At 39.9% G+C, this 13,520-nt stretch overlaps 1 protein-coding gene across 1 annotated transcript in view; it reads right to left on the bottom strand.

Annotated features, from left to right (window-relative positions):
* Positions 1 to 13,520, bottom strand: part of GABBR2 (gamma-aminobutyric acid type B receptor subunit 2) — an 871,636-nt gene that overhangs the window by 121,231 nt on the left and 736,885 nt on the right. Inside the window, exon 12 of the mRNA XM_044678625.1 lies at positions 2,445 to 2,567. Within this exon, the coding sequence (XP_044534560.1) occupies positions 2,445 to 2,567 (123 nt within the window). The remainder of the gene's footprint in view (positions 1 to 2,444; positions 2,568 to 13,520) is intronic.

Here is a 13,520-nt window from a genome sequence, read left to right as displayed (position 1 = left end):
CTTCCTTCCTTCCTTCCTTCCTTCCTTCCTCCCTTCCTTCCCTCCTTCCTTCCTTCCTTCCTTCCTTCCTTCCTTCCTTCCTTCCTTCCTTTCTTTCTTCCTTCCTTCCCTTCTCTTCTTCTTCCTCTTCATCCTTCTCCTCCTCTTTCTTCCCTCTCTCTTCCTCCTCCTCTTCTTCCTTTTTTAGGGACCTAGTTCACCCTCCCTTATAGTATCACTGAGGGTGGGATCCTCCATACTTGAACTGCTGCATGTTACAATTCTCAATATCTATTTCTTATCCTCTACTTTACTGTTAGTTCTTTGGGGTTACAGATATGCCTTACCTAATGCATTTTTTGGGACCTTTTATAATGCATGCATTACCTCCAAAGGAATGCCTGATATGATACTACCAACACATAATATGTCATTTGTTCCTCACAAAAACCTTATGAGGTAGGCACGGATATTATTCCCATGCTAAGGAAATAGAGCAGAAGTTAAGTGACTTGCCCAGGGCCATGCAGCAAGTCTGAGGCCAGATATGAGTTTGGATTTTCCTGACTCCAAGCCCAATTCTCTATTGATTGTGCCATCTAAGTGCCTCAGAAAGATGAAAGATGAAAGTGTTCATCTGGTTTTCACACAAAATTTGTTTTATAAACAAGACTCATCATACTGCTTAGCAATACTATTCAATACAATGTAATTAAATGTATATTCTCACATGTGTGAACTAGTCACACACAGTTTAAGAAAAATATGGTGGCTGGGGCAGCTAGGTGGTTTTGTGGATAGAGAACCAAGCCTAGAGATGAGAGATCTTGGTTTCAGATCTGACCTCAGATACTTCCTAGATATGGGACCTTGGCAAAGTCACTTCAGTCCAATTGCCTAGTCCTTACTGCTCTTCTTCCTTGGAAGCAACACTTAGTATTGATTCCAAGCCAGAAGGAAAAGCTTTTTTTTTTTTTAATCCTTAACTTCTGTATATTGGCTCCTTGGTGGAAGAATGGTAAGGGTGGGCAATGGGGGTCAAGTGACTTGCCCAGGGTCACACAGCTGGGAAGTGTGTGAGGCAAGATTTGAACCTAGGACCTCCCGTCTCTAGGCCTGACTTTCAATCCACTGAGCTACCCAGCTGCCCCTGGAAAAGCTTTTTTTTAAAAATAAAAAATATAATTTCAGAAGAGAGTAAAAACCTCACTTACACGGACTAATTTGATTGGTAAGTGCATAGGCAAAAAGGGGCTGAGACCAGGCCAAATAAATGAAAAATCTGAATGATAGGATAATTTATTATATTATGTTATATTTAACATTATTAAAATTTTCCATGGTAGATATAATACTTAAAAACATTCAAATATATATATATATATTTAATTTTTTTCTAATATATACAATATGGAAACTGGAAATAGACTAACAACTGGCTTTGGAGTGAAAAGATGAAGGTTCACATCTAGATCTAACATTTATTGTCTGTATTACAATGAATAAGTAAGTTAACTGCCCTGAGACTCAGTTTCTTCATCTATAAAATTAGGGAATAGAAATAGTGGAGCCCTAAGATCCCCTCCAACTCAAAATCTATGATCTTATGAACTATGTCCTAGGAGAATTTCTTAGGAGACTTATTTTAATGTGTAATTCGCATATCACTTGATCTTATATAAAGGAATGATTCTAAAATGTTTGACATATCTTTGTTCTCTTAAGAAATGCAGACATTATCCAGATATCTTGATTATGTTATTAATTGATTTAGAACACTTTTTAAAAAATGGACCGTGTATAACTAATTTCATCCCAGCCTTGTCAGATTTACACTAAATTTCAAATTAGTGGAATCTAAATAAATGAGGCTTTACAGGGTCTCTCCAAAGTGCTAAATATTGAATACTAATGACCCAATTTTGACCTTTCCTGTAGTCGCCTTCAATCTTGATTTTATAGGCTGAAGTGCACGGAATGGAGTTTGTACTGACATCTGCTAATGCATCCTGAGAATCTATTATTTATAGCAATGGTATCTATTACATTTGCCCAGCATTCCCTTCAGCTGCCAGGTTTATCCAGTCTTCAGCAGGCTAAGAAACAAGCACTTATTCAGAATACAGGTGATATGTGTTCATACTTTTCCTACCTTTCTGGAAAATTCATACTGGTCTATTTAAGAAATATTCTCCTTTATACAGAGCAGATTTCCTCACTGTACATCACTTCAGTCAGTATAACATTGTGTGTAGCAAAATCCTACCACAGTGTCCCATGTGGATATTGAACCCTTCAGCTCTCTGTCAGGGTGGCACTGACTCTAGCTTGGGACTAGCTGGTCCTAAAAGCATGTTTTTAGGACATGCCACTTGGTAGGCTGTATCTGTACTCCAAAGGACCCTGGAGAAGAGTGAAGGAGAGCAATGGGCAACAACGAGTTAGGCATACATTTGGCAACTTACCTCCATGTTGTACTTTTCTACGGTCCTTCTTAAAGGATCTACAGCCTGCCAGCAAATCAAGATGCAAAGATCGATCAGTAGCATCCCTCCAACAATCACTAGCAGCTTCTGGTCTTTAATGATCTGGAGGGACAAGTAAGAGTAGAACAGAGAGCAGAAGTGACTTAGAGGTCTCCACATGGTAGTTGAAGGGATGTGATCTATTATGGGGTCTTTAAATACTATCTCTACAAACACAATTTCTTCCCTTTTTTTTTTTTAAACATTTTCATTTTGAGGTAGACTGGGAAATGTGAAGTGGTGTACATATCTGAGCATTTGTATTTTGGTCTCCTATGATCCTTGGTATGCTTTCCTTTTTGAGATTTTCACCCTCTTTGGAAGGGTGACATATAGATTCCCAGATTAGGGTCAAAAGGGTCCTTATGAACCATGAATCCCATTTCTCAATCTCCCAGAGACAGTTAGGTGGCACAGTAGATAGAGTGCTAGTCTTGCCATCAGGAAGATCTGAATTCAAATATGACTACTAGCTGTGTGACCCTAGGCAAGTCACTTAACCTCTGTCTGCCTCAATTTCTTCAACAGTTCCAACCATATCACTCCTCCACACTCACTCAATAAACTAGTGGTTCCCTGTCACCTATAAATGATTCTAGTTGATGTTCAAAGCCCTTCATAACCTAGATGCCCAACCCTCCACCTTTCCATGCTTCTTACATTGCCTTTACCCCACATATACTCTCTGATCCACAGGCACTGATCTCTTTGCTGTTTCTCATACAAGACATTCCATCTCTTGGTTTGGGGCATTTTCAGTGGCTGTCCTCCATGCCTAGAATACTCTCCTTCTTCATTTCTGACTCCTGACTTCTCTGGCTTCCTTCAGGTTTCAGCTAAAATCTCACTTTAACCAAATGCCTCTTAATTCTAGTATCTTGCTGTGGATTCCAGGTTAAGAATTCCTTGTCCAAGGGCTCAAATGACCACAGTTCAGGGGTGGCTCTGCCACCTAATAACTGTATAACCATGGGAAGGTAATTTCCCTTCTTTGGTCTCAGTTTCCTCTCCTATAAAATGAGGAGTTTGAATAGGATGATCTAGAGGGTTTTAACATTCTGTGAGAGAAAACAATAGCTGGTTGTCCATCATGAGGGTCTTTGCTCTCTACAGATAGGTACAGAACAGCTGTCCTAATTCGAGACAAAAATACTGTCTTCAGGGGCAGCTGGGTGGCTTAGTGGATTGAGAGCCAGGCTCAGATTTGGGAGGTCCTGGGTTCAAATCTGGCCTCATACAATTCCCATCTGTGTGACCCTGGGCAAGTCACTTAACCCCCATTGTCTAGCCCTTACCACTCTTTTGCCTTAGAACCAACACACAGTATTGATTCTAAGAAGGTAAGAGATTTAAAAAATACTGTGAAATTTGGGACGAAAGCATACTAGCACAACTAGGATATAGAAGATGTTACTTTGGTAGGTGACAGTGTGATGTAGTGGATAGATTGTTGGACTTGGACTCAGGAAGACCTCGGTTCAAATCTCCCCTCAGATGCTTACTAGCTGTGTGACCCCAGGGAAGTCACTTAACCTGCTTCTTCATCTATAAAATGAGGGTTTTTGGACTCGATGACCTCCAAGATTCCTTTCTAGCTCTAAATCTATGAACATGAGGTTCATTTTGAGTGCAATGCCATAGTTTAAGAGCCTCATGAATGGGAAATCATAAATTAGAGTTTGTAGATTGATGACAATCCTGGCAGAAACTTTCTCCACTAGAAATAGAGCTTTCCAGGAAGCAAAACTGAGTTTATTTTCATACCCAGGTGTGAATGATTTAGTTTTGGAAAGGAGGATATCGATGTCCCAAGATAAGAACAAAGGCTAACTAGAGGGTTCAATTTGGATTAGTTGGAATACACCAGGAAAACTCCCCACTGACTAGAGAAGGAAGGCTGAACTGGAAATGGGGAAGATTTTAATTAAATGTAGTCCATCAAATATGTATTAGATAATTACGCTAGATCTACAATCTTGTAGGAGAAAAAACAAATAGAAAGAAAATTATAATACAAGATATAATATGGTAAGTGCAAAGGAAAGAGCAGCATGGCCTTTTCATATCCCAGATGTCCTGGCAGAAGGAATGGATGACTCCGGAATGGAAAACCCTAGGAAAGGGCTGGAGACAGCAGTGCTTTCTGCAAAACCCTTCACTGATGGTTAGATCACCTCTAGTATAATTGTCCAGTTTGGTATACAGCATCATTTTACTCTTCTACACTTAGAATCATGTTGTTTAGTTAGTTTTTTCAGTCATGTCTGACTCTTTGTAGTCTGTGTTATAACTGGTATTAAATATTGGTTCTAAAGCAGAAGAGCAGAGGGGCTAGGAAATTGGGGTTAAGTGACTTGCCCAGGGTCATACAGCTAGGAAGTGTCTGAGGCCAGATTTGAACCCAGGACTTCCTGTCTCCAGGCCTGGCACTCTACCCACCTAGCTTACCCTTTACCTTCACCTCTTAGAATCTCTAGTTTCCTTCAAAACTCAGCTCAAACATTGCCTCCTACATGAGGCCTTTCCCAATCCCTTCCCAATTGCTAATGCTTTCTCCTCAAACAACCTCATATTTATTTTGTATAGACACATATATGAACATGTTGCCTCCTTGTAGGGAAGGTAAACAAAGTCTTCAAGGACAAGAACATTGATTTTTATGGTTTATTCCCAGACACTAGTACAATGCTTGGAGAAGAGTAGACATTTAACAAATGCTTGTTGGTTCATCCAGTCTCAATACTTCTGTTGTTGCTGACTTACTCTGTTACCCCATTTGGGGTTTTCTTGGTGAAGATACTGGAGTGGTCTGCTTTTTCCTTCTCCAGATTATTTTACAGATAAGAAACTGAGGCCAACAGGGTTAAGTGACTTACTTAGGGTCATACAGTTAAGAAGGGTCTGAAGCCAGATTTGAACTCATGAAGTTGAATCTACCTGATTCCAGGCCTGAAACTGAGCCATCTAACTACCTCTACTGATGGGTAACTCACCACTACTTTTTTTTAACCCTTCCCTTCTGTCTTAGAACCAATACAAAGTATCACTTCCAAGGAATAAGAGCTGTAAGGGTGTTAGGCAATTTGGGTGAAGTGATTGATCTAGGATCACACAGCAAGAATGCATTTGAGGTCACATTTGAACCCAGGACCTCCCATCTCCAAGCCTGGCTTTCTATTCACTTAGCCACCTAGTTGCTCCCAAGTCATTACTCCTTGAAGCAGTCTGTGTTAAAACTGCATCTGATTCCTTCTGATTCCCCCTCCCTGCCCTGCTAGTTAGTATATTAAATTTATAAGCAGTTAATAGGCAGGAACAATTGCAGGAAGTAAGATTGCAAAGGGGAACCAAGATGTCATGTACGAGCCATCGCAAAGATCAAAGGAACATAATTTGCAAATTGTATCATAAATCAATAAAAAAATCACTTCCTAGAGAGATGTGCTAAATCAGAGGAAGTCATTCAGGCCTTCCTGTCAGGGCCTTTTGGTTCAATGACATGTAAACCTCAGATAAATCCTAGACATCTGCAGTTATGTCAAATGTTACCAAAAACTTTGAGATGAGGCATTTATATTAACTTTAACGTGTTCCCAACAACTCTGAGAGGATTTGAATGTGGTAATGAAATAACCCCAAGGTGGCATGGATAGGAGTTAGTCTGTCCTCCTGCTCCAAACTCCATAAAAGGAAGCCTCCAACTCCTGTTCCCCGAGCTTTCTTTTATCTGGTTCTATGGTGCTGTGTACCCCCAATTCTAATCCATGGTTATGGGAGTGATTCTCTGGGCTATTTCCTCTCCCCATTCTCTTCCCTACACTGCCTGCCTTCCTCTTCCACTTTATCCTTGTCCCCAAGCCATCTGCCTTTGTACTCCCTGCTCCCCATCCCTTAGTTATCACTATTTTCTGTGCCTCTTTGCCCCGTCTGCAACCTCTGGGCCTTATTAAGGTATGACCGAAACCTCACTTCCCACTGCCATTATGGTATTTCCCAGCAAGGATACAAAGAACCAGGTGTGCCTGCTCCATTTCATAATTTCATAAATTAATGAGCAATTCATAGTCAATTCCATTTTTTGGTCAGTTCTAATTGTTAGAAAGCTAATCCTTATACTGAACAAAAATATCAATTATATCTTTTTTTTTCTTAACCCCCCCCCTTACTTTCTGTCTTAGAATAAATTTTTTTTAAACCCTTGTACTTCGGTGTATTGTCTCATAGGTGGAAGATTGGTAAGGGTGGGCAATGGGGGTCAAGTGACTTGCCCAGGGTCACACAGCCGGGAAGTGGCTGAGGCCGGGTTTGAACCTAGGACCTCCTGTTTCTAGGCCTGACTCTCACTCCACTGAGCTACCCAGCTGCCCCCCAATTAGAATAAATTTTATGTATTGATTCCAAGGCAGAAGAGTGGTAAAGGCTAGGCAATGGGAGTTAAATGACTTGTCCAGGGTCACACAGCTAAGCAGCATCTGAGGCCATATTTGAACCTAGGATTTCCCATCTTCAGGTTGGCTTTCAATCCAGTGAATCACCTATCTGCCTCCTCTCCCTGTATACCTTCTACCAACTAGTATTAGTTCTGGGCTGTTGTTATTGTTTAGTCATTTCAGTTGTATCTGACTCTTCATGACTCCATTTGGGGTTTTCTTGATAAAGATATTGGAGTGGTTTGCCATTTCCTTCCTCAGCTTATTTAACAGATGAGGAAACTGAGGCAAACATGATTAGGGGACATGCCTAGGGTTGTACACCTATAAGGTGTCTGAGGCCAGATTTGAATTCAGGTTTCCCTGACTCCAGGCCCAGTGCTCTATCCATTGTGCCACCCAACTGTGTTCCAGGGGAAAACAAAGTAGGTCTCATTCATCTTCTACACATTAACTCTAAATATTTAAAAATTAAAAATGAAAATGAAAAAATGAAAAAAAATTTAAAAATTAAAAAAGTTTCCCAAAGTCTGACTCTGATGTATTTTTAGGACATGAAACTGATCCTGGGTTTTTCAGGACTCTGGTGGCACACCAAACTTCGGGGAAGTTCTACCAAGCAGACAAATTTTGAGTATGATTCCAGAACCATCCTGCATTTGCTTTTTGAGGAGCAATCTAGTTAAGTCCAGAGAGATTCAACACTAGCAGGCTGACTTCTATAGAATGAATTCATTGGCCATAGCAACTGGTGAAACAAAAATTAAGATATCTTCTCCTAGCTAAATGTCCCCAATTACTCCAAGTTGATTACAGTATGGTATAGTTTCCAGTCCTCTCACTATCCCAGCTACCTTCTCAGGACATGTTCAACCTTGTTCATATACTTTGCTTCTTGAATTGAAGCAGCATTACTTTATTGATTTGGGTGCTCCCTCGTATAGTAGGTAAGGAGGTCTACTGCAACCCATCCTGCCTTCTCATTTTGTGTGATTCTTGGTCACACCATTACAAAAATACTCTAATAGAGGATTTACTCAGTATGCCAAAAGCTACTGCTTGGGTCTTCTAACATCTTGTTGGTATCAGTGCAATACCTGGGCTGATCTATTATATCTGACCCCCACTTTATCTCTGGTCTATGCCCTTTCTTGATCATATGATCTTAGATGGTAATTCTTAGATGATAATCTCTATGGCTGAGGAAAAATGTATTTTAGAAGATAGAGGACCTGCCTTAAAGTCAGGAAGACCTAGTTAAACCATAGACAAATTACTTAATCCCTCAGTTCTCCAGAAAATTCTCTAAGTCTCTCTTATAGACAAATTAGTGATCTGCATCAATAGTGGGAGTTACCACACTGAGAGTTCCTCAAAGAGGAGAAATCACAGATCTAGACCAAAAAATCCTTCATGCTACTTCTTTCCTACAAGAAGATTATAGATAGGAGATGTTGAGGTGATGGTGTCCCAGAGAAATAGCAGGGCAGAAAGGAGAGGGTACCAAGGAATGGGCATGACTAGAAAATAGATAGTCTATTGGAAAGAGAAACAGTAGGCCAGAAAAAGTGGTCCCAAGTAAATGACATCTTTCCAAGGGCATTTACACATAAAACTGGAAAGAGGACAAGAACTGGTGAGAAAATGAAACATATTTGCCATCATTTCTACCATAAACTCTTTCTTAGAATGACAGTGGAATCACTGCATTTGAGCAGAAAAAGCACTTAGGCTGAAGTCAAGAAGTGTGGTCGGGCCATTCAAATATCATACAGTAGAAATCTGTGCTGGAAGTGACATAGTTTAAAAAAACCTGAGGTATTGATTTTCAAGAAAGTCCAGACAATTGGGAAAAATCATAGATAATTTTTAAAACAACAATGACAACAACAACAACAACAGACAACAATATTCACCAACCTATATGCTTATATTCTGTTATTATAAAAATTTAAAAAAGACTACACATGTATTGAGAGTATTGTCAGCACCATGGTCAGTGGTTGGCACAAAATTGAGTTAGCACTGAGAGTTACAAATTTCAGTAGACTGGTCCCATCTGGGGCTGCATGATGCCCCAGAGCACGCCAGAGTTAGAATCAAGAATACTTAGGGAGGAAGAAGGACTGTTACTGAACCCAGAAGGTTTAATTAGTCTGGCCCACTTTTTTGCTTTTCAGTAGTCTGGATTCACAGAATGACACCAAAACCCAAATGAGACTCTGAGTTATGGGAAGAGTTTTGATACACTGGGTTTTCTGAGGAGAGATTTCCCTTATATGGGCATGTCTTTTCTGTCTCTTCTTTGGTGTGCTAAACCAGAAGTATCAAATACAGGGCCTACTGGCAGCATGAGAACTCTATCATTCCTGAGTGTCCCAGAATCAGATTAAAATATAACTGGGAAATATTTAACAACAACAAGATGCCATAAAACAATGTTAATTTGTGGATTTCCAAGTCAATATGTGTCCTATAAGGATCTTTACGTATGATTTAGTGGCTCCCTCCCTTTCTATTTGAATTTGACATCCCTGTGCCAAACCATAAGTTTGTGTATACATGTCTACAAATTCCTTCTTGTATCTTATGACTCATGGAAGAATTAAAGACATTCTCCCTGTGACAAGGATGAGTATCCTGGTAAAGAAGTTTGTGATTCCGAGTATATTGGTAATACGGCTCAGTTCTGAGATTGCCCTATTCCCCTGAGGATATGTTCTGAGAAACAAGATGCTGCGTTCAGTACTGGAGATACTCTTTCAACATGAAGTTAAAAACTCAGAACTTTGAAGCATCTTTCTCTTCTTTTTTGAAACTCTTACCTTCCATCTCAAAATCAATACTGTGTATTGGTTCCAAGGCAGAAGAATGGTAAGGGCTAGGTGATGGGGATTAAGTGACTTGCCCAGGGTCACATGAAGCTAGGAAGTGTCTGAAGCCAGATTTGAATCGAGGACTTCTTGTCTCTAAGGCTGCCTTTCAATCCACAGAGCCACCTACCTGCCCCATGGAGCCTCTTTCTTGAAGAAAGCAAGTCCCTCAACTTCCCACTGACATGTTTATTGTCATGCTATGGCAAGGAAAGCAGTAGAACTGTGATGGACAAGAATCTCTTTAGGATTAGGATAGCTCCCAGGGGCTTATACAAATGAAGGTCTGGGGAGCAGGAGATTAAGGCATGGGTCAAGGGTTCTCTACAAGTTAAAGGTTTAAACACTCAAAGACTGAGGGATACAATCATGATTCAGGGGAAAGTGTAGGTGTGGGAGCCAGTAGATCAGAACAAGGAAGAGAGAAACAAGGGAAGCAACTGAAGTCCAGACCATTCAAAAAGGAGCAAGATACAGCAGAACATGCCTTCATGAACCTAATCCTTAGATGAGAAGATGTTTATCATCTTTTTATTTTATATTTTCTGTCTAAATAGAAAGATTTCAGAATTTAGGACTTCAGGTGAAAGCGAAAGTGGGTGAGACACAAATTAATGAGTGTAGGACAAAGCTACAGATGGAGCCCTACATACCTCAGAAGAGAAATCTAAAGTAAATTCACATCTCATTAAAGAGGCTTTTCTCATACCAAACACTTCATAGATATAGACATATTTAGTTTAGTCATTTAAGGAGGCTTATTTGTATAGAATGTTGTTTATAAACTTCTTGACTGGCCTATTATTAAAGTCTCCTAAATTAGTCTCTCTTCTAAGTTCTTCAATTCACCTTTCACAGTACCTATGGAGTATCTCTCCTAATTAACAGGTATAAATACACCAGTCTTAAGTGGCTCTCCATTGCCTACCAAGAACAAAATTCCTTAGCATGACATTTGAGTTCCTCCACAATCCAAAACAATCCCACCTTTCTGGTCCTATCTCACATTATTCTCCTTCCCTCACTGCATTTCTGCATAACTGGCCTCCTTGCTACTTTCCAATTTTGTCTTGCTCATGTTTGGAACATTTTTTGCCTATTGAAATCCTTCTTTTCTTTCAAGGTTCAGCCTCCACCATGGAGTATTTCCTGAGCCTTCCCTCCTAGAAGTGATCCTTTCCAATCTATAAGAGATTGCTTAGTGTCTCAGGGAGGGGCAGAGAGGAGAGAGAGAATTTGGAACTGAAAAAATAAAAAAAATGTGAACAATCCATTTTAACATGTAATTAGGGAAGAAAATAAAATATTAAAAAAATTTTAAACCATTACATTCCACTTTAGAATCAATACTATGTTTTTGTTCCAAGGCAAAAGAGTGGTAAGGGGCTAAGTAATGGGAGTTAAGTGACTTGCCCACGGTCACACAGCTGGGAAGTGTCTGAGGCCAGATTTGAACCTTGAGACCTCCCATCTCTAGGCCTGGCTCTCAACCCACTGAGCTACCCAGCTGCCCCTAAAATTTAAAAAAAAAATGAACCTTTCCTCTTAAAAGCTCCTATAATACTCTTCAACACTCTCAGTCAGAATATAATCTAAGGACTAGATCCTAGATCTATGGTGCTAAGCTTGAAGATAGAGAATTGGAAGGGACCTTAGAGGCGATCAGGCTTGACTCCTTCCTGTTATTCTTTTAAGGGGAATTAAGTAGAATTCTTTGTCTATGCTAAAAACACCACAGTTTCTAAATCAGATTCCTAGGACCTCAGAAGATACCTGCCTGATGGATGAATCCTCTCTGTGGTCTGTATGCCAAGAGTTTAGTGATGAGGGAAGTAATGATCTCAAAAGTCAAAGTTGAGGAAACTGAGGACTAAGAAGTAAAAGGACTTGTCTGAGATTATGTAGATAGTAAGTAGTAGAATCAGATTTGAATCCTGGGCCTCTAAGTCCAAACTAGTGCCCTTTCCATTGTAATGTAATATGAGAGATAGTATGGTACAGTTGAAAAAAAATATTAGATTCGGAGTAAAAGGCATGGGTTAAATGTCCAGTCCAGAACACAGAGATTCCTGTTTCTTTATCTGTACACCCGCCTATTCCCTTAATTGAGACTCAGGCCTCATTAAAAAATATGGAGAATACATTTATTTTTCAGGAAATAACTATTATGAAATTATTATGTTGGTTATCATTTAGTGGAGAGGGCACAGGACTTTGAATCAGGGTTCAAATCCTGCCTCAGATAACTTGTTATGTGTGTGACCTTGGACAAATCATCTAATCTATCTATGCTTTAATTTCATCATGTGAAAAATGAGAGAGTTGGATTTGATGATCTCTACAATACCATTCAGTTCTACACCCATGACTCAGATAATACATATACATATATATATGTATGTATATATATGTCACTGATTTGCATCTTACCAATGGGAAAGTTGTGATAATGTGAATAGAGGTTGGGTTTACTTTTGCTTAGCAAAGTCTTTCTTAGTAGTGCAAAGTAATAATGTAAATTCAAAAGAGGCAGGAGTGAAAAGACTTGAGGTCATAGATTAATTTTTTTTTAAACCCTTAACTTTGGTGTATTGTCTGATAGGTGGAAGAGTGGTAAGGGTGGGCGATGGGGGTCAAGTGACTTGCCCAGGGTCACACAGCTGGGAAGTGTCCGAGGCCAGATTTGAACCTAGGACCTCCTGTCTCTAGGCCTGACTCTCAATCCACTGACCTACCCAGCTGCCCCCTCATAGACTAATTTTGAGAATTTTCAAGCTTCAATGTATTTCTCTTTAATTATATTAAAATGTTTATTTCTGAAAGTTAAATTTGATGGGGGCAGCTAGGTAGCACAATGGATAGAGCACCAGGCTGGAGTCAAGAGAACCTGGGTTCAAATCTGGTCTTAGACATTTCCTAGCTATGTAATCTTAGACAAGTAATTTAACAGCTGTTGCCTAGCCCTTGCTGTTCTTATGCCTTAGAAATGATGCTAAGACAGAAGGTAAGGCAGTTAGATGGCTCAGTGTATAGAGCACTTGGCCCGGAGTCAGAAAGATTTGAGTTAAAATTCAGCCTCAGACACTTACTAGCTGCATGACCCTGGGCAAGTCACTTAACCTCTGTTTGCCTTAATCCACGGGAGAACGAAATGACAAGCCACTCCACTATCTTTGTGCTATCGTTCATAGGGGCATGAAGAGGACATGACTGAACAACAACATAGACATGCTGCCTCCTTGATCCTCATGACAATTTTATCATCCCATATTTACAGATGAGGAAATTGAGACTAAGAGAAGTTCTATAATTTACCTGGGGACACACAGACAGTAAATAACTGAATGAGGTGACATTTGAACTCAGATCTTTTTAACTCGGTCCAGTGCACTTACCTATTTCACTGTTTAATTGCTATCATGGCACTGAAAACGGGGCAGGAGTGAAGTAGAAGAAAAAATTGTCCTGTCTTGGTTATCTTCCTTCCTTCATCCCTGCTTCCCTGCCTGCTACAGGGAAAAGAGGACAGAAGGCCTTGACCTGGTAATTTAGAAAGGGAAATAGAACCCTTTTTGGGAGAATTGTAAGTAGGCAGCTAAAAGTATAACCTGGTATTGAGATGATCACAGGTGGAGAGCTGCCTTGGGCATGTAATAAAAACTCTCTGGGCCTTAATTTCTCTTAAGAGAGAGAGTTAATTGAAATAATCTCCG

The sequence above is a fragment of the Gracilinanus agilis genome, chromosome 1 (assembly GCF_016433145.1).
Source record: "Gracilinanus agilis isolate LMUSP501 chromosome 1, AgileGrace, whole genome shotgun sequence".
Lineage (NCBI taxonomy): Eukaryota > Metazoa > Chordata > Mammalia > Didelphimorphia > Didelphidae > Gracilinanus > Gracilinanus agilis.
Note: the sequence above shows the minus strand (reverse complement) of the source record. Positions and strands in the feature narration are given on the sequence as shown.